Source organism: Triplophysa rosa, linkage group LG3 (assembly GCF_024868665.1).
Source record: "Triplophysa rosa linkage group LG3, Trosa_1v2, whole genome shotgun sequence".
Lineage (NCBI taxonomy): Eukaryota > Metazoa > Chordata > Actinopteri > Cypriniformes > Nemacheilidae > Triplophysa > Triplophysa rosa.
This window is the reverse complement of record NC_079892.1, coordinates 4724556-4749626: the sequence shown is the minus strand read 5'-3', so window position 1 is coordinate 4749626 and position 25071 is coordinate 4724556. Positions and strand designations below refer to the sequence as shown.

General features: G+C 36.8%; 3 protein-coding genes across 4 annotated transcripts; all 3 read right to left on the bottom strand.

Moving 5' to 3' along the window:
* Position 1: 1 nt before the first annotated feature.
* Positions 2-3896, bottom strand: psmd13 (proteasome 26S subunit, non-ATPase 13). The gene is made up of 13 exons (XM_057330476.1): positions 3692-3896; positions 3123-3201; positions 2997-3031; positions 2747-2802; positions 2480-2523; positions 2310-2396; positions 2049-2220; positions 1271-1350; positions 1030-1155; positions 820-882; positions 637-717; positions 311-427; positions 2-202 (listed from the first exon to the last, which is right to left on the bottom strand). Exons 1-13 carry the CDS (start codon positions 3790-3792, stop codon positions 107-109), a joined length of 1137 nt encoding a protein of 378 aa, XP_057186459.1. The 5' UTR covers positions 3793-3896; the 3' UTR covers positions 2-106.
* Positions 3897-4452: 556 nt separating this feature from the next.
* ric8a (RIC8 guanine nucleotide exchange factor A) lies at positions 4453-11412 on the bottom strand. Its single transcript, XM_057330452.1, has 10 exons — positions 11191-11412; positions 10172-10219; positions 8836-9462; positions 7472-7566; positions 7036-7186; positions 6352-6447; positions 6116-6260; positions 5850-5994; positions 5522-5641; positions 4453-5416 (listed from the first exon to the last, which is right to left on the bottom strand). The coding sequence occupies exons 1-10, from the start codon at positions 11278-11280 to the stop codon at positions 5281-5283; spliced, it is 1653 nt and encodes a 550-aa protein (XP_057186435.1). The 5' UTR covers positions 11281-11412; the 3' UTR covers positions 4453-5280.
* A 4654-nt stretch (positions 11413-16066) lies between these two features.
* On the bottom strand, positions 16067-24074 carry ehf (ets homologous factor). 2 transcript variants are annotated; one of them, XM_057329882.1, is made up of 9 exons: positions 23944-24074; positions 20829-20925; positions 20125-20382; positions 19478-19534; positions 19306-19365; positions 19146-19214; positions 17582-17626; positions 17231-17426; positions 16067-17110 (listed from the first exon to the last, which is right to left on the bottom strand). In XM_057329882.1, the coding sequence occupies exons 2-9, from the start codon at positions 20917-20919 to the stop codon at positions 17011-17013; spliced, it is 876 nt and encodes a 291-aa protein (XP_057185865.1). In that variant the 5' UTR covers positions 20920-20925; positions 23944-24074; the 3' UTR covers positions 16067-17010. The 2 variants fall into 2 exon arrangements, with proteins under 2 accessions (XP_057185865.1, XP_057185866.1); XM_057329883.1 differs by lacking the exons at positions 19146-19214; positions 19306-19365.
* Positions 24075-25071: the final 997 nt, after the last annotated feature.

Sequence of the window (25071 nt, the reverse complement as noted above, 5' to 3'; positions counted from 1 at the left end):
ATTGTGTAAACAAATAGCTTTAATAGCATAATGAAGATACTGACGTATTACACATAGATCCGAGACACAGAATGAAATACAATGGATAATTTGATTTCTAATATTTTTAAGTAAGGATGTCCTGAGCCTGTTGTTCCACCAGCATGGCCATGTTCTTCACATCTCCACACCAGAAGTCCAAACGGTCCTTCATGCCCTTAATCTGTGGAGATGGGAATAACACTCGGTAAACATGAATCAGGAAAAAAGTCCCTATAACCCAATAATATTGCAAATCATATTATGGAGTTTGTGGTTGAGGTGGGAGTACCTGTTGCAGGTCCAGTACTCTGGGCTGAACCCAGGTCATGTGAACTTTCTTGTCCACCTCATCGATGCTTCCCTTGATCAGTCCGACGGAGAGAGCTTTCATCACCAACAGCTCCACCTGAAGGATAGTCAGGGATAATCAGAGGAACGTCTAGACAGATTCCCAGGATTAAACATCAGAGTATTCCCTCATAATTATTACATAATCTAAAGTATATTTTTGGTAACTAATGCACATCAAAGATACCATATATGAAGTATGACATGACGTTTCTAATGAATGGTATTTGGGGAAAACACTAGTGTTTTTAGGGAGAAGATACAAACCTCATTCACTTGAATTTTGGCACTTTGAGCGATTTCTTGGAAGGTCAGCTGCCTGTGGTTGGCTGGCCTTGTGAAAGTCATCTATTATTCAAGATAATTGTTAACTTTTTGTTAGTACTAGTGTAAAAGTAACACTACAATAAGTTTACTTAAGAAACTATCTTGGCTTTTTTAAATGCATACCTCCATTACACAGAGTAACTGGATCTTCTGCATGAGTTTGGCCTCTTGAGCGGCAAGATCAGGCTTTGGAGAGAAACAATTCACCATTATTGATTACGTCATACAGATTCACAGTGTTTTCTTCATTTACACTGCATTCTCTTCAATGCATCTGCACTGAAACACCTTGATATTTTTCTAATGAGCTTTTAATAAAATTTGTTTGCGAACCTGTTGGCCCCAGGCGGACTTCAGGGCTTGGAATCTCTCCACGTTGCCTGCGTTAAATGCGTAGAGCGTGTCTATCAGCCACTGTTTGTCCGTTTTCCTAAGAGACTCCAGGACTGGATGCATCAGCTTTAAAAATCCAATATTGTTGTTACAGCTCACAAAACCACACATCGTGCCAGATTAACAGGTGCAAGCAAATGAAACTGATATAGCCGAGAGGCAGTGTGCTGCAGGCACTCACCAATTCCCCAAAGTTGTACACACCCTCTCCGAGCAGACCTGCCAAACCCAACGTGAAGGCTCTTTCCTGCTGTTCTGCCTCTGTGGCGAGAAAAATCACAATGAGTGAAAAACAGCATAAGCATCTCTCTACATTTCTACCTGCAATGAGGCAGAGACACCACTAGAGGGGGAGTGTCTTTAAAGGGGTCATATGGCACGAATACCTGTTTTTCTGTGTCTTTGGTGTGTTGCCCACATGTATTAGAGACGTAAAATTGCAAAAATGAAAGTGTCAGAACAAAAGATGCATTCTATCTAAAAGCGAATGCTCACCCAGACCTTCCTGAAACGCCTCGTGTAACCACACCTCCACAAATCTACGTCAGTTCGTAGTATGATTTGACTAAGACCGCCCAAATGTATACGCAAGTAAGATGGGCGTACCTGTCAGTACAATTGCTTTGGAACCTGATGTTCCAAATATGGTAAGAGGCGTTACATTTCGTCACACGCTTGCAGTATTGGACCAATCACTACGCACTGGTTAACTGGCCAATCATAGCACACCTCGCTTTTCAGAGCGATGAGCTTTGTTAAAATCTGCGCGTTTCAGAGAGGCGGGGCAAAGAGGAGTTACAAACATGCACGGTGTGTGGAAAATACAGCGTTTTTGAACCTTAAACCGTGTATACACATTGCATTACATCTAAAACAAACGATAATATTCGTTTTAGCCGTGTCATATGACCCCTTTAAAGGTCTTTAAACACAAGTGTTATATAGCAGTCGCTATCTACCTGGCAAGTCTTTGGCCTCCACACAACCCAAGTACCGCAGGGCGTCCTTGTAGTACAGAGCGTGGTTCCCAATGATGCGGTAATATTTACTCGACAGGTCATAAAATCGCCCGTGTACTGATGTCACACCTGGCAGATTGTTCAGCATTTCTTCCACCTCCTCGATTAATTTCTACAAGAGTGATTTCACATTATGAATGAGACTATTTGAGGAACACAAGCCTCAGATTAAAATGGGTTTGTAATAGGAACAAAAAAGACCTTTGTCGCTGGGAGATCGTTGATGTCGAGCTTGAGAGTGCCAATAGACGTTTTGCATAAGCTGACGGCCTCATCACTGACTTTCACCTGATTGGTCACAACAACACAATGGGTTTAATATCTAATGTAAAAGTCTAGTAAGAGCATGCAAACGTAGAGAAACATCCTACCTTCTCTTTCGTTTTCTCAAGAAAGCTAATGGCCGTATTTGGTTCTGTTGAAAAACATTTATTTATTTATGTTGTAACACATCACAATTCTAAATTAACTTACAACTGATGAACAATACAAGTAATATGTTATCAAGAACTATCAAAAGTAATATTAGTCAATGCCTTTTCTGTTCACTTTTCATTTCGGCTCTATAAAGAAACTAACTAACCACAAACAGAAAATGCACACAAGATCTCTTTAGGATAAAATTCAAGAGCAGCTACCTGACATCTGTCTGGCAACATGAAGGATGATTTCTACTAAAGACAACGGGTTGATTCTGTCAAAAAATATTAATACATTTTAATTAAACTGGAAAGAGGCAGATAAAAGTTTCTTGCAAAAATGTAAGTATATAAAGGTGAGTTGATGTTAATACACTGATAAACTGCTTTGTAGTACAAAAACCATCAATATCTTTGAATACTGGCTTAGATGTGCACTGACAGGTCTGCTCAGACACAGGCATCTCACCTGTGTTCAAAATCACTGAGAAAGTTTTCATAGAGCTGTGGAAAAATGAGAAAATAAACTTTCAAAACATTGCCCATCACATTCTTAAATCGTGCATAAAAGCTAAATTCAGATTTGATATCACACCTGAATGAGCCCGTCTCCTTTGGCAAAATATGGGTTCTGCACAAAGACTGTCAACTTCAGAGTCAACTGGTGCCACAATCTATCAAAAAAAGCAAATAAATATACACTGAATTAATACAAACATTAACCATGGTTTTACTACAGCATCCAAAGTTTGACAACAGTATTTGTAGTAAAGCCAAGGTAACCCCATATTCATCACGGTCTCACTACAGTAATCACATTTTAACCATAATAGTTAAATAGCAAACATGGTAACCACGTTACTGAACTATAATAAAATCGATTTTTGATCGGAATCTGATGTCAGTTTAAAAACATCAGAGTAACAACAGTCCACGAAGTGATGTTACATTTCACTAATAGCTTGATAAATCACTTAAACATAACGCAAATTGACAATAACACATCAACCAAATAAATAAATTACGCAAATAAAAGTTCGACATTATCTAAAAACTCAGTTCAACTTGCATGAAGTGATGTATATATGTGGAGTTTGTGGTATAAAGCTGCAGTAGCCTAGCATGCTAAATGACTCAGCTAGCGCACATAGACATCATTCATACTTTCTGTTGTACAGATCTTCCAGTGAGTGCCACTCTGAAGCCATCTCAGGCGTCGGACTCTTGCTCTGCTGCTGTTTGAGATATCCCATCAGATCTTTCATCTTGAATTTCGATGTTTTCAGTGTTTGAGTGAGAATAATAAAGCGCTTCTTGCTGCTGTCACGACTTAATCTGCACCCGTGAACGGAAGAGATGCAGAAGAGAATACTGCGCTGCCGCCACCTAGAGGAACGGAGTAAAGGTACATTTACAGGCTCTACAGTACTTGTCTCACACGTTTTACGTATATTAATAAGATAGACTTCCACTGATATTTATTTTAGGTTAGTGATATTTTCTAACCCTAACCTAGTGGTTCTCCTACCGGGTGGTTCTTTTAGATCAAATAACGTTACTTCCGGCTACAACCAACAAAATCACATGCACACCACAATAAAATTACATTTTTTCCCGTAAAATTATTTATTGATGTTATTGTAACTGTAACAGTGAATGTATGACTCTAATTACTAATGTAACAGAGTTTTGAAAAGATAAAAATACCTATAAAAGTTCCTATTTTCCGTTGGCTACGTCACGATCGGGATGACACGCGATTCGGCATATAAAACGATATAAAAATAAGGTAAGAAAAAGATCCATATTTATAAATGCAAACATTAGTAAAACATTTTACATTTGTATTTTAATTACCAGTAAATTCATGATGTTAATGGGAACTATGTAAATTATTGTTTGTTTGAGAGAGATAAGAGACAACAACAAATTCAGTTGTTTTATTATTGATCTTACAATAAAGTTCTTGAAACACAATGTGATATAAATCATGTTAAATATAACATTCCCCTGTAGTCTTTTATAAATACTACACAAGCTATGTGGCCACTGATGACAATATACAGCAATCACCCCTTTAGCACACAGAACAAAAAGCACTATTTATACAGAAAAGTCATTTTAATAATACAAATCTTTTCACAGAACTGAAATGGCTGATGGAGGGTTTATATCCTCCTGGGCAAACTAAAATGTTTCCTTAAAAACGGAAGAATATTCTTCGTAAAATATATCATCTCATAAACTCTGCTTAGTTGTAATAACAGTTTTCCCTGGTCAGCTCATTTCATATTAAAAACAAATAAAGAACAAATAAATAAATAAATAAAGCTGCTCTCTCTCAGTCTTCATTCGTTTTAATACATTTTACCTAGGCCACTGTCTATATTTGGAATAAAATAATATCTGTGCTTTCATGAAATGATACGTTGTTGCAAAAACAAGAGAGTTCCATTAATTACTTCTCTTATGTTAAACACTAACCACAGTGTAACCAAACCATCTTTTCACAGTCATTGTACAGAATAGATTATTGACAGGACGACACAATAAACCTCAAATGAATTGAAAATATCATTCACCAAGTGTTTCCATAGAAATAAAACCAAGCAGTTAAATCCTTATGGGTCAGAAGATTTCATTCTTTCTTATCATTCACCAAAAGTTATTTTTTACTTTTTTTAAAAACTCGAGTGCTTTTTATTGCACTGCAACATTCCAAATATCCCACTGTCGGAACTTCAGGATCCTTGCTAGTTTGTATCGCTGTCGCTGTCTGAATTATTAGACTCTCCGAATTGTTGCTGTGCTAAATAATGGAATTCTTGTGGTTCCATTGACGTCATTTTACCGTCAGCTCCAATTTTCATTGGCTGGATCACCTGCTCTCTGAAAAGAAAACAGGATAACTTAGTGTTTGTCAAATGAAGCAATACGACAAATGCAGGAGTGCTGTGATTTTGATAAACATATGAATAATAATCCGTAGGGTACCTTGAGAGTTTATCAAACATGTCGACTAACTTCATGGCCTCATATTCTTTCTGTTCTTCTGTCATTCCATCCATAGGGTTGGGCTGCTCTTCTTCCACACGTCCAGTCACTGGATTAATACTGTAGGGCATAATGAACATAACCAACATCTCTAACATTACATTAAGACATGGACATTAAAACACAACGGTATGATTGCTCTGTTGTATACCGCATATTCTTCACCCAAGTAAATCAACTTTACATTTATTTTCAATGAAGTCCAGTTAGTTTATCAAAGATTGTTTCTCATTAGATGACTGGTTTTGTTATATTTACTGTTGCATACTTGGGTTTCGCTTCTCTGTACTCCTCTGTATCGCTGTCTTCATCCTCTGAATAGTGTCCGGGGTCTCGGCCTCCTCTCATCAGCCCCCGAGCAGCCAACAGCCCGGCTGCATTACCGTAACCCGTGTACTTGATAAACCTTGAAACTGAGACATGACAAAAAGGGCTATTATATTGTATCACTATTTATTTAAACAAATATTGGTAACAAAAATTGGTTCTGTTTCTAATATGATTGTAAATGTGATGTAATAACAATAAACATACCGCTTTCTTTGCACAGCACAAACAGAAACTCAGCGGCGCAGTGCTTCACATCTGTGTCAATGTGGGTCATCAGACGCACCAGTTTGTTCCGCATGGCGTTACCGACCTCGGGTCTGTTTTTGACGTCACGTAACGGTGGAAGAACCTGACAACACATACAAGTGTGAGTGCACAACTTTATTAGAACAATCTAAAATAACACCCAATGAAAATCACCACATTAAGACGAATCTCACCTTCATTCGTAAGACTTTCCGCGTCTCCCTGTGAATGCGGGCGCTCTCCGTCAGGAGGTTTAATGAGGGCAGCAGGGTCTCCTTCAGCTTGTTTTCCTAGAAACAGAACATGAGGCCCACAAGAGAAGACATTGAGGAGACACTGTTTAGCTCCTGAGCTCCGTCCTGGTGGAGAAATTCCCCAAACGCCCGGGGCAGAAACAATAACAACTGAATCCGCGACAAAAACAGGTGTAGAGCGGCTACTGGGAGAGAAATAGCACAAATAAATGAATCGCAGGTGTTACATCTCAACCTCACTAGGCACGACAAAACAAATTTCGAACTGAATCACTGCAAACACTATAGATGGTTTCATCGGTCGCACTCGCCTGGTCCAAAGTTAATTTGCTTATAATATTACAATTTATTTTATATTTTATTTATATGAATAATTATATTGTATATTATTGTGTTAAATTCAACTACTCAACAGAGGTCTGGAAGTGTGTCCACAGAAGTTTGGCCGCATAACGTTTGCTTATGTTGTTGCCGCTGAAACCGGCTGTATATCACTGAAATCACTCTCAAAACATAGTTTGGTTACAAGATATTACCCAAATAATTCAGTTCAATGTAGTTGACACTCAAACGTCTTAGTGTTTATATTCTTCTTAGCAAGACAGAGGCGTAAAGAATGCTCACCCTGTCGAGCCGTTTCTCCATAAAGTGCAGCAGAACTTTGACAGCGTCCATGTTGACGCCCATGTACTCGATAGACCCCTGCTCAACTTTGGGCATGAGCAAGACGTCGAGACACGGAAGAGGCAAATTCCCTAGTAGGTTCACAGTGTGGCTGTAAAACAAGTTCATATCAGATTTAACTGAAGAATATGAATAAATCAAGGGAGATCTTTTAATGGGACAACCTAATTCATCACTCTCCAGTCACAAGTAGTGTTTGTTAGCAATCTTTACAAATGAGGGCGAGACACACAGCTGGGTCAAACTGTGTCATTGCGTCAAACTTCACATTATATCGTGTTTTGCATATTTAAATGTCTACATGGAGCTGTATTACATCCACGCTGTCGTGTGTGTTTGTGTGTCTATGTTTGTTCGTGTGTGTACGCGATTGTACCTGTGCATCTCCTCCGTGCGTTCCTCGCCCTCCGAAGTGCTCATGAGGCAGTGTCTCAAAATGGCACCCAGGTGTCTGTAAGTGGCCGCCTCCTCCTGCGACGCACACATCAGCACAACATAAGTCCCATGAAACAGCATTACATCTGCTTAACATCTGATTCTACACTGCTATTTACCACAAGAGAAAATTTTTTCTCTTACGTAATGCTTATTCAGCAAGATATCATGGGAGGTTACATTTTGGAAAGCCAACAATCATTGGATGTCAGAGGGAGATTTTCTAATTATGTACAAAACATGGCTAAACTATTTCTTCAAAATTAATTAAAGGGACAGTTCACCCAAAAATACAAATTCTGTCATCATTTACTCACCCTCGAGTTGTTCCAAATCGGTGTCATTTTTTTTTGTTCTGACAAACACAGAGAAAGATATTTGGAGGAATGCTTGTAACCGAACATTTCGTGGACCCCATTGACTACCATAGTAGGAAAAATTACAATAGTAGTCAAAAGTGCCTCTGTTTGCTTTCCTAGTACATTCTTCAAAATATGAAGAGTTTGGTTCCAAAATGAGATAACTCTGTTTTTATTGTTTTTATTATGTTATCGTGTTTTTATTGTGTTCATTTGTTGTATTTTTTGTTATTATGCCTTAAATCAAAACAAACCAACTGCAGTTTAATTGATATCAATTGGAATGCACAATAAAAAACATGATTTTTGAAAATGTTTAAAAACGGAGTTATCCCATTTTGGAACCAAATCTTTTTTGTGTTCAACAGAACAAAAACATTTATAAACAAATTTTTCCTACTATGGTAGTCAATGGTGGCCAAGTACTGTTTGGTTGCAAGAATTCTTCCAAATATCTTTCTCTGTGTTCATCAGAACAAAGAAATTCATACAGATTTGGAACAACTCGTAGGTGAGTAAATGATGACAGAATTTTCATTTTTGGGTGAACTCTTCCTGTAATAGCATTTTGGAGTATTGGAGTGAAAATTACATGCTTGAGAAATATCAATATATTGCTGCCATTCGACACAAAAACATATAGTTGTGCTCAAAAGCAACGTTAAAAGGAAAATGTTCACCCTCATGTCATTCCAAACCTGTATGACTTTCTTTCTTCTGCAGGACACAAAAGAAGATATTTTGAAGTGCGTTGGTGACAAAACAACACTGACCCCCATTAACTTCCATTGTATGGACACAAAACCAGAGACATTTCTCAAAATGTCTTGTTTTGTGCTCTGCAGAATAAAGAGTCATATACAGGTTTTGAACAATACACGAAAAAATCAATAACAACAGGCAACTAAATAAACAAATGTGATAAAGCCAAACACATCAATCTCACCTCGTCCACATCACGTCGGTTGCAATCGAAGGTGACATTGAACAGAATCTTCAAGATTTCCATGACTCGCTCCGTCTCCTGCCTCCCGAGCGGTGGGAGCTCCGAGGACCCATCCACGCCTGCACGTGCCACTTCATACATGTCGGGCCAGCAGAGGTTGAGCGTGGCATCCAGAGCTTCTGATAGGAGACCGACACCCCGCAGCTCTCGTGCCAGCTGGGCTCTGACGTCCACGCGCAGGGCGGTGATCAGAAACATAAGTCGTAGGTCGAAGAATCGCACGTCGTGGTTCCACTGCGGCTCACGGCACTGTTTCAGCCTCTTGGCCAATCCCATGATCAGCTGAAGCTCCGCCCCCGCCTCCTGAGCCGCCTCGCTGTTAAAGACGATGTTGCACAGGCATTTCAGGGCCTCCACGATCACCTCCAAGTCGGGGATCTCGGGCATCCCGCCCTCCCCCTGCCCAAGTCCGGCGTGTCGGATCAGTACCTGCATGGTGTGGCGGGTGGCGAACGGAGCCAGGCTCTTCTTATCGCGGGACAGGATGCGAATGGTTTCAAGGCATGCCAGCTGACAGGACGGCTGGAGGTCTCGCTCCAGGAAGCCGAGCACCAGCTCGCCCAGCCTCTGAGAGGAGAGAGAGAAATACAGTGAACATCAGCGACCATTTAGTCCATCACATACTGTATAAGGCCCGTGGTTCCCAGTGGGATTTTACACTGGACGTGAACCAAAAATTAGACATGGGAAATGGGAAAATATTGTTCAACAAAGCAAATGCATCGGAAAAACCTATATAGATAGTATAGAGATTAAATGTGATTTTATCATCGGCTTGTTTCTGAACCACACTGATTCCCATGAAATGATGTTTTGTCAACATCTCAACACAGTGTTACATTACAAAATCCCAAAGGAGGTTTCCTTATATTTTGTTCCAGTCATGTGACACTATAAAACCTTCTTTGTTTCACTGCAAAGTCAAACTGCCAGATTAATCTAGTCTGTACTGTCAGACAATCAGAAATGAAAAATAGATTTTGGGTTCTACAGTAATTCTGCACTACAACTTTGAGCTGCACATGTACAGTACCTCTGGCAAATGTCCATCCTACCACAAAACGCATGCAAAAAAACAAGTACACATCAAGTGAAACCAAGCATGAATCATTAAACGAAATAAAGCAAACAAGCTTATGTCCTGTGAATCGATGGTGAAGATTTGTTATATTAAAAATTGGTATCACAAAGGGTGGCTGGGAGAAAGCAATAAATAGCAGGCTCTGGGTTACATCGCTGACTGCTTGCATTACTGTATGATGTCAATAAGGCCTACCTCTCTGTCGTCCTCTTCCCCGGGGGTAAACGAAAAACACTGTGACTTCTAAAAGGGAAAGATCACCAACATGAAAAAGTTTCAAATGTTTCATATGTTAAAGAAATGCATATATATAATATATTGAATTGAATATATATATATATATACAGTATATATATGTGTGTGCTATGCAATAGGAAAACCCAAAGGCAATTTAAAGACTGTAAAATAAATGTTACATTAATGCTGCTTATCACTGATAGCAATATTAATTCTGTCCTAATGGAAGATTACAGCACTTAGCTGCACGAATCTCTATGATTCCACCTCACAAACCATCAGGATCAACCTGAGAAATCTATTTGAGTCCTAATCCCATCTGCGTCAACCAACGTTCTTTAACCTGTATGACTCTATAAGACTTTTTTCCACCGACAAAACTCTTCCAGTATAGTGTGTGCATCCTGCATTGTCTTCAACAAAGGACAAGAACCCATCAGCTGAATTTCAAGCAAATTGATGTTTAACTACTGTAAAGAATAAGGTGCTTGACAACACGATTTTCTTTCCTGACCATGGGATACAGTATCTATTCTATTCTATTCACATTTTTCTGTAATAATATTATGCTATCCTCTTTATATACTACTATATATTACATATTTTCTCTTCTATTTTTTCCCATGCTGGCCTACTTTATGTATATTTTTCCTTGTTGCTAAAATTATTAAATAAATAAATATTATTAAACAGAATACAGAATCTGATAAACACACACATTACACGTTTAATTCTGTTTACTAGTCAAATTAATTTGCATTTGCATTTACAACAACCCTGCAAAACACAATGTAACATTCTGCCCATGAGACGTTCTCATCGATTTTGTGTTCATACATTATGAAAACATACATTACTGTACTATGTCTAATATACAGCGCAGCAAACTATAACATATTGACTGTAAACGCTCTCCTTAATAGAACAAAAATCAACAGTTCATCCTAAAATATGGATGTTAGACTGATATAATTTACCTCTTTATTATACATCTGTAAAGCTGTGAGTGCGGCGTCCTGATCGCCCGTTTCCATCTTTTCTATGATGACATTTAAGTCCATTTTCATCACTATTCCGTCCTTCTGATTTCAGGAAGGGACAGAAAATCATGTAAACACAACCAGTTTCTATCCTCCAGTTTTATTCCAGAAGCTCCTGTATGATGCGATTAAAACGGATCGCGAAGATCACGGCAAAGGATCATGGGCTACGTAGTCCATGAAGTCCCGCCTCTGAACCACTCGTTGTTTGCTGTGATTGGTTTAGCACTATATACGACATCTCATCTGTCGTATCACAGAACTCTACATTTTGCTCCACAGATACAAGGGGGTGGGACTTCCAGTCCTCAAAGGAACATGGAAAATATAGTCCAGAAAAACAAGCATTACTCTTTTAAAAATCGCCACAATATCATTGTTATAAACATCTCCTGGATGTTTCACAAACAAAAACATGGGTCATGAAATGCAATATAAAACAAACATAACAGAATTTATTATATTTAAAACAAACTGTAAATGACGTCACTTAAGCAGAGGGCGCTCTACTCACGACACAGACGCATTTGATCCGCAGTAGATTATTCTGTTACGTTTATATTCAGTCAAAATTGAATAAATCAGTTTAAACTGATTTTTAACACGGTACAATTATATACAATTTTATAGGCTAATGTGTTATTTTAACATAATTTTCCTCTGTTCTTGTTGAGATTTTTTGGTTTGATTTAACCTTGAGTGCCTGATCATCAGTTTTATGTTGGTTTTGCCAACTTTTAGAGAAGTAAAAAAGAAACGAAAAAAGAAACTCCACAGAGATGTGATTATTTGAGAACAATTCATGTCATTCTCATTGATCAAATTGTGTTATCTACAGTGACCTCTAGTGGTCTCAAAGGAACATTACCATGCACCTGTTTGACCGTTGTCAGTCTTGAAATAAGTAAAACTTACTGAAAATTGTATAACAGTTTTACCCATGATTGTATTTAAGACCTTTTTTATACGTAAATATCTAACAGAAACATATTAGTATTAATATTAATGAATTCCCACTGTATGCTTCATCTTCAGTTTGTTAGGGACTGACCACCTCGGTCATGGTATTGAAAAAAGCAATAAAAGTAAATAGTGACTGATGCTGTCAGTCATTAACATTGTCAACATAACACAACTTTTACTTCTTATTTTATTTATAGGGTTATGTTAGTACCACAAAAGTAACATAATGTACAAAGCGTCCTACTATTACCTGATGAGTCAGTAAAACAGGACAATTGCCTGAAACTAATGACAAACGTGTGAATTCACACTGTGATATTTTTACACACATTTAGTGGCACACTTACTAGAAGTGTTTAACGTGTCTTGTGTTCACTGTCAAAAACAGTTTAGGTGTAGTTCAACAAAATAACAACAAAAAAACAGTGTTTGAAAGCGAATGGTCCCTGTTTAACTAAAATCATAGATTAAATAACATTATTCATTCTAAACCTTTATACTAAACTGTCTTCTTGCGTTCATTTTAGAAGACAGCTAATAATTTTATTTCATGACTATTTCTCTTAAACAAATTCTCTTATTTTACCAAATGTATGATTCTGGACCAGGAAATAATTAAGTGTGATGTTGTTGCTGTTGATATTTGCATATGTGGGTGAAGTATGAAGGGGAAAACCCTTCATTGATACTGACATCAGACATTAACAGGAAACTAAAATTCTCTGCCAACATGCACAGGTTTCACCTGTTTGACATTTAATCATTTGTCATGAGGAGTAATGTTACAAAAACTGATGTTGAGTTTCTAGGTAAACAGAAACCTGTCTGAACAAATTTCTATAAATGGTGTTGATTCTATTATTCGTAATAGAATTTTAAAATGTAATAATAAAGCTTGAGTTTTAAAATTGATGTAACAGTGGGCAGTATTAGTATCTTATGTTTATGCAGAAAGTTCATCAATCATACACTAGGTATACTTAGATGTGTACTTAAGCAAAAGATGATGTAGTACAAACCACAAACTTACTTGAAAGTGTACTATTTTAACCCTATACTTGGGACTAAATTCTCCAACGTTATAAAAGTGTATCTTTATGTATACTTTAAGTACATTAGTTTATAACTATACGTTTTCTCTGAGAGGTACATAAAATAAACCTTAAGTTAACGTTCTTATTTTTAGTTTACAATAAGTATGCATTGTAAAAAAACAAAACAAATTAAACTGTTCTCTAACTTGAACAAAGAATTTTTAGTAGAAAGGGGATTTATATTATTTTGTTTACTGGACTAGGTTTCCCTAGTGAAAAATAAATATACTAAAATGTATTTGAAATACATTTATTTCATTCTAAGCATACTGCAAATCCATTTACATCTTATGTACTTAATAACAATACACTGCGATTGCATTTGTGGTATAAATTGGTATAGCCCACTTAAAGTCTGCTAAATTGGAACAACTAATTTTGTACTTAATATAGTTGAATTGTACAGAAATAGTGCTGAAGTCCAACTAAAGATACATTTAAGTGTATTTGATTTTGCTAAAGTGGAACTGTTGCAAGTACGCTTCAGGTACACTTTAAATATCTTGCATTGAAAGATTGATTTTATTATAAAATCCTCATCAAAAGTGACATTAGAACACATCTTTATTCAAACACAGGCTTAATATGAAGAAATGTGCTTTGTGTATAGTACTCCAAAGAAGTTTAATTATAATATATCAGTAAGTCATGTCAGTAAATATGTTAATACATTTAAACTATACTTATTATGAAATAAATGCATTTTAAATAATTTGTTTTTTACTAGGGTTGTTAAATTAGACTTTTACGTTTTCTCAGCCTCTGATTTTTTACAGTGTTGTAATAGCACACATGAATATTTTTGTTCTTTTTTTGTAAGGAATATACCATGTTTACTCTCCGGTCTTTTTCAAGGGGTCTGCGAAGGTTTATTCGTTTTTGTTTGTCATACAATGTCTTAAAAAATGATTTTAGAAAATCTTGATGTTGTTCTGTCAAAGAACATCCCGATGCCCAGACGGTTTTTTCTTTATCAGCTAAACTTAACGCACCTATCCTCACAGGAGTCTTTTGAATGTGGAGTAAAGAGATAAGATGCATGGATCCAGTGTGCACAAAGCCTTCTCTGATCAGAGATCAGCTGATGGAATCGAGTCTGTCTTTATAGCTGCAGTTATCTGCCATCTCTTCCCTGTTCTCCCTGCTGCCATCGGCTTGTTTTAAATAATGAAACACATTCAAATGAGTTCACAATCACTGTAGTATTTGGAGATATTGCACTGGTGATTGGTCGACGGGTGGCATGTAAAACAGAGCGCTATCTCATGCTGAGGATAAAGATGTGTTTGGGGTGAGATTTTATGAAACGGGCCACTAAAGCACATTTGCCAAAGAAAACAATCTACAATAAGACCAAACTTGTGTCTTTGTCTTGTGCTATAAAAACTCATTATCAGGTTTTTGTACACAAAATATTATATATTTGTAAACAATTCACCTATGGTTTAGAGAAAAATAGACTTGTAGTTTGATCGCACTTGAATGTGTTTAAGAAAAGCTTTGAAGACTTTATCTGTAATATATTTACATATACGTTATAGTATATAAAAACATATGCCAGCTCATGTTAAAAAAGCAAAAGTGCAGTGCAATAATGAACCCCTAAAAATTTCTCAAATTCTTATAATGCTATATAATGTTTTATCAAATAAGCGGTCTCATTGATGCTCTGATGCTTTTTAGTTCCTTCATGGACATTCATGGCCTTCACTCGTTGTTACAGGAACTTTATCATAAAATGTTGACTACCGATGCATTAAACTTGTTTGACAAGCAGTGCTGTCTCTTTCTGAAATAGGACTTGGTTTTCCCAGGTGGAGACATAAGAGAGCGGCAAACGTTTTGACTGTGGATAAAGATAAGGATTAAAAAAGTAAAAGCAAATCTCTGTAAAACCACCTTTATAAAACAAGCATAATGTTCCAGAAAGCAACAAGGTTTGGTAGGTGAGAGCCAGGGAAATAGAGAGAGGAATTTGCCTATGAAAAATCTGACAGCAAGACAAAAAGCAAAGCCGGAGCGTGTCAGCGGTTCTTATCTCAGGGAGCAGCAGGGATCCGGTTATCTGTTGTCCGGAGGTGGCAACGCTGTGACCGTGACACACGTGGTGGGACAATTAACTCGCTGGCATTTCGTCTTATCTAACATAACTCAGGACTGACAACATCTGTGGCCACAGCTGCTGGAAATCATTAGCTATCGTGCCGTCCCAGCAACAAAAAGAAAATTAAAGACTTGCTTGACGTCCGGCATTGTCCCGGCGTCTGTGAAGGTTGTGTCCTCACCCATCACACCTGGACAGTATAAGCCTCCGGTTCAATCAGGTTGAAATTCATCTTCTAGAGAATGATATATACGTTTTTTTCCTTTTATGTGTTCAGTTCTTTGCTAGAAATTCTTGCAACTTGAATTAAACTTGAATATTGAACGTTAATTTGATGACATGCAATGCATCACAATATTACAAACATGAACTAAAGTGATAGTTCGCCCCAAAATGGTTCTGTCATCATTTACTCACGTTCTTGTCATTTCAAACCTTTCTTCTGCAGAACACCAAAGAAGATATTTTGAAGAATGTCGGTAACCAATCAACAGTGGTACCTGTCTAACTTCTATTGTGTGGACACAAAATCAATGCAAGTCAATGGGTACCGCCAACATTCTTTAAAATATCTTCTTTAGTGTTCTGGTGGAACAAAGTTACATTGTCCATAATCAATAAGAAATCAAAATTGAATTTTAAAATGGTTTTATTTGTGCTTTTATGAATGCAATTGCAAAAGTCTCAGCTTATGGACAGCAGAAACAAAAAAAAAACATGGTGACTTGTGGTTTGTCATACATTTACTCCACAAAACCTATTAAAAATATATCGCGACCCTGCTATTGGTGTAGTACTTTTTTTTACCGACTCCTTCATATTTACTCCTTTACTTTTACCAAGAATCTTCTAAATGTGTTTTTCTCCTGCTATTATAGTTCACCCAAAAAATTAAAATTCTCTTATCATTTACTCACCCTCTTGTCAATTTAAACCTGTATGCCTTTCTTTCTTCTGCAGAACACAAAAGAAGATATTTTGAAGAATGTTGGTAACCAGCACCTATTCACTTGCATTGGTTTTGTATCCATACAATAGCAGTGAAAGGGTGCCGGCGCTGTTCGGTTCCCAACTTTCTTTAAAATATCATCGTTTGAGTTCTGCAGAAGAAAGAAAGTCATACAGGTTTGAAATAACAAGAGGGTGAGTCAATGGTGACAGATCTTTTATTTTTGGGTTAACTATCACTTTAAGGATCTTCATCTGGTTGAAGGAACATTTTCTCTATATTGCAAGAGTTCACTCTAGGTACAGGTATGTCAGGCAAGTCAGACGACATTTTAAACAATTTTTAACATTTTTAATGATCAAACAGTGTTTCACATTACAGATACAGAAATGTACATTCAAATTCAAATAAATGAGTGTTACATGTAAATGACATGCAAATGTAAACAACAACAAGCGTCTTCATTTCCATTTTTAGTGTCAGGCACTTTTCTACGAAACTAGAAAATAAACTCAAACAACAAAGTCACAGACAAGTGCACGATTCTTATAAACACAACAGTTTATTAGTCTTTCGAAAAACTAACTCAAATAGCCATAATGTCATAAATAAACTTTTTTACATGGAAGCTCAAAACTTAAAGTCCTTCACTTTTCAGACTCTCTCCATCCTCGAGCATTCCTGCCGAATTTATAGACAAGTCTGCGTCCGTCAACCCGCTCCAGGATCTCTCGCTTGTAATAATACCTTCAGATGTGAGAAGATAAAAACAGATCTCACATCAGTAAATCTGCTGGATATTACTCTGAGCACATTAAGAAGAGCGATTATTTTTTTAGCAGGATACTATAGTTTAAAGTGAGGTACCTCATCGCCCTGCTGAGCTTCTCGTAGGTCATACTGCTGTTATTTTTCTTCTTTCCCCACAGCTGGGCCACGGCTTCGGATTTGAGAAAGCGAAACACCCCCTCTGAACGATCCTCCCATTTGATAAGGCCGGGGTTACGCTCCGGGTACAACAGGATGTCTCGGATAAACTCCCACAGGTGCGTCCCGCGAGGGTCTGTCGAAGCGCGCGAACGCGGGAAGATGAAAAGAAGAAAGAATCTGACTTTAGGGTTTTGGTATGTGATACGGGTTTTTGATACGAGGTGAAGTGCAGGGCGCATTCTGTGGAAACACTTCAGGGAAGAGAAATAAGAAAAACATCATACTCACTGTGTCTTTTAACCTGATTAGAGCGACCGCGTGACCGCTTGGGGTCTACAAGAAAAAAGTTGAAACAAATTATTTAATAAATGAAATAGATGAAATGTCTTTATCTAACCAACACTGTAAAAAAATCTCGTAAAAAAACGTAAAAACAGAAATTATTCCGTAAAATAACACGGTTTTCCCTCTGTTTTCCTTTTAAATTTGCAGTGTTTTTCTGTAATTTGACGGTTTTTGACCGTTTTTCAAAAATAGACTGTAAAAAAATTGAAATTTTCTGGCAGCTGGGGAGCCAGAAATATACCATAAAATAACATGGTTTTCCCTGTTTTTCTTTTAAATTTGCAGTGTTTTTCTGTAATTTGACGGTTTTTGACTGTATTTCAAAAATAGACTGTATAAAAATCCTGTTAAAAAATAGAAATTTTAAAAGCTGTAAAATTACAGGTTTTACCTGTATCTCTGGTAAATTAGCAGTCTTTTTGACGGTTTTTGACCGTGTTTCAAAAATTATGTGTAAAAAAACTGTAAATAAAACAGTAACATTTTTCCGATGAAAAATCTGTAAAAAGCATAACAGTAAAATTCTGTAAAATTACGTTTTTTTCAGTGAACCTCATACCATTTCGAATGCAACCAAATGTGAAAGCTACAGTAATTCGAGCATTAGAACATTGTGTGGGTTAAAATATACAGAAAAAGTCATACACAGCTTCTTTTATGGTACTCTGCTGTGCTTTTTGGAGCTTTACAACCACAATATATGGGACAGGAAAATCATATGCACAGTAAAGATGGTTTATACATGCATAAATGTACGTATTACTTTTATCTTATATAGTGTCTGTAGGTGGTGATAGTGATAAACTTCTTTAACTCTTTAACAGTATACAAAGAGCAATTGCAGCGAGACCTCGGGCACATTCCATTAAAACCATTCATCAATTGAACCTTTCATTCCAGTGAATTTCAATGAAAGACAGAATCAAAATGAAAAGAAGAAGCTCATGCCACATTTAAACGGCACAATAGACTAAATCTCATACACGAGAATCAAATGAAGTAATGATGATTAAACATACAGACTTTGCAGTATTTATAATGTTCAATATACTCGCTGTGCTATTTGATGTGTCATATTAGTAAAGTGGAGCTTTTGTATGAATGAAAAGCACATGCTGATAATACCATGCTTGTTAGAAGTGTGCCGTGGTAAAATGATGATGTTCTTTGAAATATCTTTAAAGTGTTTGTATGTGTATAATTGTATAGTATCAAGGTATACATGTGTTTATCTTAACCCAGCATTGGGTCAAAAAGGAACGAACCCAGCCATTAAATGAACCCCATACATGTTCATATTTGACCCAACAATGGATTAAAACAACCCAGCCTTTAGGGTTAAATCAACCTAGCATAGGTTACCTTAGGTTCGTCCCTTTTTGACCCAACGCTGGGTTGAAAATAACCCAGTGTAAATTATTACGTACAAGCAAGAGAGCAAAGGAGAAAGTGTATTTTGATATGTGGATTAGTCGATTAGGATTACGTTTGGATTCAAATCATTCACCTGGGCTTGAAGGAGCTGGGGAGGCCAACGTGATGTTGGGCTGCAATGAGCTTTTGAGGTCAAACAGGTCTTTAGAAGGGAAAAACGAATTTGGTTAAACCAACATGTTGTCATATAGACATATAAGATAAGGATCAAATATATTTATTCTGAGGTCGACCTGATGTGCTGTAAAAGCTGGACTCTTCTTTGAAGGGAGGGATCGAACAATGAAATTCTGCTGTAAAGGTGAAGTCAGCCGTGGTTATGTATGAATCCGTGTTCACCTTCATACTTATAGGATTATAGGAAACCAAAAGCGCTTTTATTTTGCTTCGTGTGCGGTTACTCACCATCAATTTCTGTTTTAATGTCCCCCTGCATGAACAAATCTGTTTGACCATACTGCACTGTGAAAGAAAAAAAACAAGGAAGAGAAGAAAAATTCTTCTTGAGTAAATATGTCTAGACAGCTGTTAATGTATTTTAAATAACCACGGAGCGCATGTTTTCCAACGACTGTGGTTTCTGAGTCATTACACACATCTTGCTGTTGCGAACCAGTTTAACTTGTCGGTGCTGTTCTCATATGTCAACATATGTGTATGTTTTTCTAGATTTCATTCATTTTAGCAACACATTAGAATAAAACAGTGTCAAACTACTGGCTTTATAGGGTTAGTTCAACCAAAAATAAAAAAATCGTCATTATTTATTCCCCCTCATGTCGTTCAAAACCTGTATGTGACATTTTTCTTCTGTGGAACACAAAAGAAGATATTTTGAGAAATGTCTGTGGTTTTGTGCCCATACAATGGCAGTCAATGGGGCCCAATGTTGTTTGGTTACCAACGTTCTTCAAAATATCTTCTTTTGTGTTCTACAGAAGAAAGTCATACAAGTTTGGAATGACATGAGAGTGAGTAAATAATGAAAGAATTTTCATATTTGGCTGAACTATCAAGCTCAAGTTAGCTAAATCTTAACTTATGTTTCTTACCATTCCACTTGACTTCAGCCAAGCTTTGGAAAAGAATGGGACCGACGGATCCGGCCGCCCGCGTGAAGTCTTGGTAGTTCATGTCGCAAAGCTGTCTCCCATCCAGGTCGAAGTTCTGGAAGGGAATGCTGGTGGCATCGATCTGGTGCATGTCCAACGTTTGCTGGAGCCATTCCCAGACCTGGTACTTTGACCAGTTCTGTGGGTGAAGATCTTGAGACGAGAGATGACCCGTGTAACTGGACGTCACCGTGGAAACTGGGGATGCGAGTTAATGATGCGGGTTAAAGGTGCAAATTGATGTTGTTAGGAGACACCAGTATCCATCATACGCTTGTGACCAGCATCTTTATAAGCAGGTGTGAAACTAATGCTATAAATGATTTAGTCACACAAACTAAAGTAAAAAGTACTGCACATGAGCATAAATCACATTCCTTATCGCTTCTCTATCATTCTTAGCACGGTTTACTGTGCACAAAACTGATAACCTATAGCAGTGACCACCGCAGTAAATGTTTAACGTGTCAGAAAGACTCTCTGCTCGTGGTAGATAAACAACATGTAAAGTCTACTAAAGTCTGATAGTGTATCACAACTGGAATTGCATTGGATTCTGTATTTTTCTAGATTAAATCCTTCTGCATGTAAAGCTGAGTGTGATTGTAAGATTTTGTTCCTGGTGTTTGAGAGTCACACATTACCATCAGGGCAGCTGTAGTGGGTTGTCCATGTGGCAGGTAACTGGTTGTCAACACTCATAGTCATGACACTGCTGGCCTGAAGGACCATCATCCAATGCTGAAAAAACACAGAGTATCTTTATTGGCACATATTTATGACCTGTATGACTTTCTTTAGTCTACAAAACAAAAAAGAAGATATTTTGAAGAATGTTGGTACCCAAAACTGTTTCTATTGTATGGATACAAGTCAATGGGGCCAAACGGTTTTCTGTTACCATCATTCATTTGGGTTCTGCATAAGAAAGAAAGTCATACAGGTTTGGAATGACATGAGGGTGAGTAAATAAATGATGACAGAATTTTCATTTTGGGGTGAACTATCCCTTTAAGTCTTAATACATGCTTTAACCTAACCCAAACAGAATACCGATTTGAAAACTTCAAATCAGAATGTCAACTAAAAAGGTTCACTCAGGTTTTGCTCACGTTTAGCTGCAAATTCTTAAAAACGGAATATGTAGATAAACGCGCAACATTTTCACTTCTGGCTGAAACTTTCAAAACCCGGTCATGCGATGAAACGTGATAAATGGGACAGTACAAGCACACTCGACTGCATTCTTGCAACAGTAAACAGTCATTCAATGTCACAAACGACTGTGTAATTAACGTGTAGATGTTATGCCATCTGCAGTTGCCATCGGTGTAAAAAAACACCCCTCACACTGTACACACAAAGGCATTGTATGATCAGTGAAGGACCTTTGTGCAACGCTCAACCGCACACGCCGTCACATTTGCACAGGAATGTGTCGCCGTGTCGGACTGTTTTGCATGCATGAAGGTCCAACTGTCCTTCAGTTAGATCAATGGTTCAGTCAAAACGTTTATCGCCCGATCTATAGGGTTAGGAGAATTAGAGACACTTTAATATCTGGATCATTTTATAGTCGGAATGCATTGTCGTGGAGCATCGTGCTAGCAACATCAAGGTCAAGGGTTCGATTCCCAGGGAATGCACGATGTGTGTTCGTGCACGTAAACCACTTTGGAATAAACAGTCATTTCATAAAAAGTATTTGGACTCCATTTTTATTATCATAGAGAAATAGTGTTGGTTATAGAAAATGAAATATGAGTTTATTGACATTCATTGAAAGGCTTGTCAGCCTGTTTAGTTGGACGTTGTAGTATTGTAATCCAAACCAACTCTTGTGTATATTATCAACAGAAAATGTCTACTTGATATTTGAATTATATTTGTCTGTTACCGATCCTCTAATAACCTAGATGATGATTTTATGGAATGCGTGTAAAACAGAGAGGGGTGTTATGCCATCATGATCACACCCAGCTCAAATAAAGGATATTCTATAGGGACTAAAGATATGTTTTGTCCTGGAAGAAAGTTTTTGTAAAATGGTTTATTGCCTCTCTTTAAAGAAAATACAGTGAGAAACAAACCGTAGCTCTGTGAACTTCACGTATACAATTCAAATTTTAAGTTAAAGCAAATTGGCTATACAAGTCATACGATTTTAAATTATATTAAATTAATTTATAAAATGAAGTTGAAATTGGTTAAACTAGATTTTTTAAATGATGGGAAATGCAACTATATATTTAAGTCAGTTTAACAGTGTAAATTCAAGTGACCTGGAAGCTTATTAGATTTAATTTTTGAACTAAAGTTTAAAAAAATGTTCACAACGCATTTCTAAGTTGTTTTGTTTAGTTTATGTAGTTATTTTCTGTCGTAGTAACAACATGACATTTAACCATTACCGAGGTCATTTTAGTTTACAAAAATTAAAACTTTGAAAACATTTTTGTTTATTGAAATCAAATTAAATATTGGCCTGAAAATGATTGGAAAATCTTGAACTAAACAAACAATTTAAATGTTGGCTCAGAAATAAACTGCAAAAAGTTAAAGGCACTCAAATTATAATAATAAACAAAATATAAAATAAAAATAAATCAATCTTATGTAGCAATAAACAAATAAACAAATAAATAATAAAATGACAAAAGCATACAACAAAATTCCTAAAAAAATGACTAAAATTAACACATAAACTAAAAGCTGATTTAAAATATTAATAAAACTAAAAACAAAACTAGAACTCTTAACTAGACTATTTTTACTTGTTTTACTATGATATGGAATATGATTAAAAACATTTAATATGATCCCATACAACAATACACAGGTAGAAACACTCTTTAAACTGCTTTAAATATAATGATAAGATGTAGATACAGATTTAATCACATTCATAAAGAGTAGTGTGGCAAAGTTGTTAAAATTTTTACATTACGTCATCAAAATGATTGTGCTAATGTTAACTATTAAAAATTAATCCCTATTCCAGTCATAACCCTAAAAAACAGTAAATTGAAATGACTTATTATTACCAATTTTAAAGTCCACAACATTTTATTTTACAGTGACCCTGTAGTTACAATAAACCTCTGTAATATGTAGACCTCTAAAGATCACAGTTACCTAACAAATGACCTGGCATTTTAATTCAACACATTATTGTGTAATGTGCTACGCTTTTGTTTTTAAAACAATGGTCATTCATATATAAACCATATTACTAATGCACTGCTCCTTGTATGCTTTAACAGGTAAAGCGGGTTATCCGATTATTTTCCCGTTATGCTACAAAATATTTTATAGTATGACGATACAGTAACATATGAGGAAAAGAAACTTAACTTAATGACATTCTTTACAGTAACTGACCCGACAAGCCGGGCGGCCACAAGAAACCTTTCTTCAGTTATCATTAACAAAGCAATAAAGCCCATATATGATTATATGTATATGTACACTTCCATAAAATACACACATACTTAGAATAGATGACTATATGTGTCATATGTAACAGTTACAATAGCTCCTAAAAGTATGAGGCCACGTTTTTATTTGTATGAAAGTTAAGTAATAACCTGTGAAAGTAAATACTGTCACCTTTCTATTGAACGGGTAACCATGTTCACGGTCATTAGGATAAAACTAAAGCAGATATTATAACCTGCAGCAAGGAAAGTTACCATTTTATGTTCTGTTATCACTGGTCATTGGCCAACCACCAGTCAAAGAAAAGAATCAAGTGCTCACCAGAGATGCTGAATATGACCCAGACAGATGAACGGTTTTCTTTCTGAAGTATTCGGTCTCTGTGAGCGAGAGAGGATGACGGTCTTATGGAGAGAGACCTGGTTGTGTACCTGTGGCACTGTTTGGGCCTGTCAAACTCCTGTTAGACAGCGTGAGTTCATTCACCAATGAGGATTTTTTATCCTATCTGCTTCCTGCTGCTTTGATTGGCTCATTTTCATGCCAGGTGCATTCATGGGTTTTTGCATACGGAAAGGTATTGTTGCTGTCACTTTCACTATGAATGCACTGTCTGTGTCACTCTCTCACCCACTCACTCGCTCGCTCGCCCACACACACAGACACACACACTCTGCTCATCCTGACTTTGATTAATTTATCCATGTTTAACTAGAACCACTATCCAGGACACTTTTTATTTTCAAAAAATCAATGTCGAAAAATCATGGGTAAAATATGGAAAAACCCAACCACTGGTTTAAATTAATCTAGAAAATGTCCAAATTTGACCCAGCCATGGACTGAAACAACTCCAAAGGTTGGGTTTGTCAAAAACAAAAAAACATAAACGGACATAAAACGACATCATCTGATCAAGTACACTGAAAACAGTTTAAACCAGCAAAATTCAGTTTAAAAGAAACCTAAAAAAAAAACACACACGGCATTATCATTAAATAAATACATCCCAACGACATATGATTAAATTGGAGCAAAACAAACTCATTAAACTGCAAACTCCATCCTCCCATAGATCATAATCTTACCAAAGCAAAGTCGCATGCCTTCAATTCTCCGTTCTTTTAAATTATGATTACATTTATTCATTTGGCAGACGCTTTTATCCAAAGCGACTTACAAGAAGGAGAGCATATAAACATTTTGTCAACACGCTAAACAGTAACGTTAGTTAACAAGGCCATGCTATAGGAGGATTAAACAAACATTACTGATTAAACAAACATGATTGTTAAAAGTTGTTGAAAGTTCAAGCATTAACTGTCATACATAAAACCAGCGGGCGTGGGTGTGTAGCTCTAAGACTTGATACACCCATTCAGCTTCAGACACTTCACAAAATCTATGTGCATCAGAGATGCCTCAAGGCATAGTCCTGGCTTAAGCTAA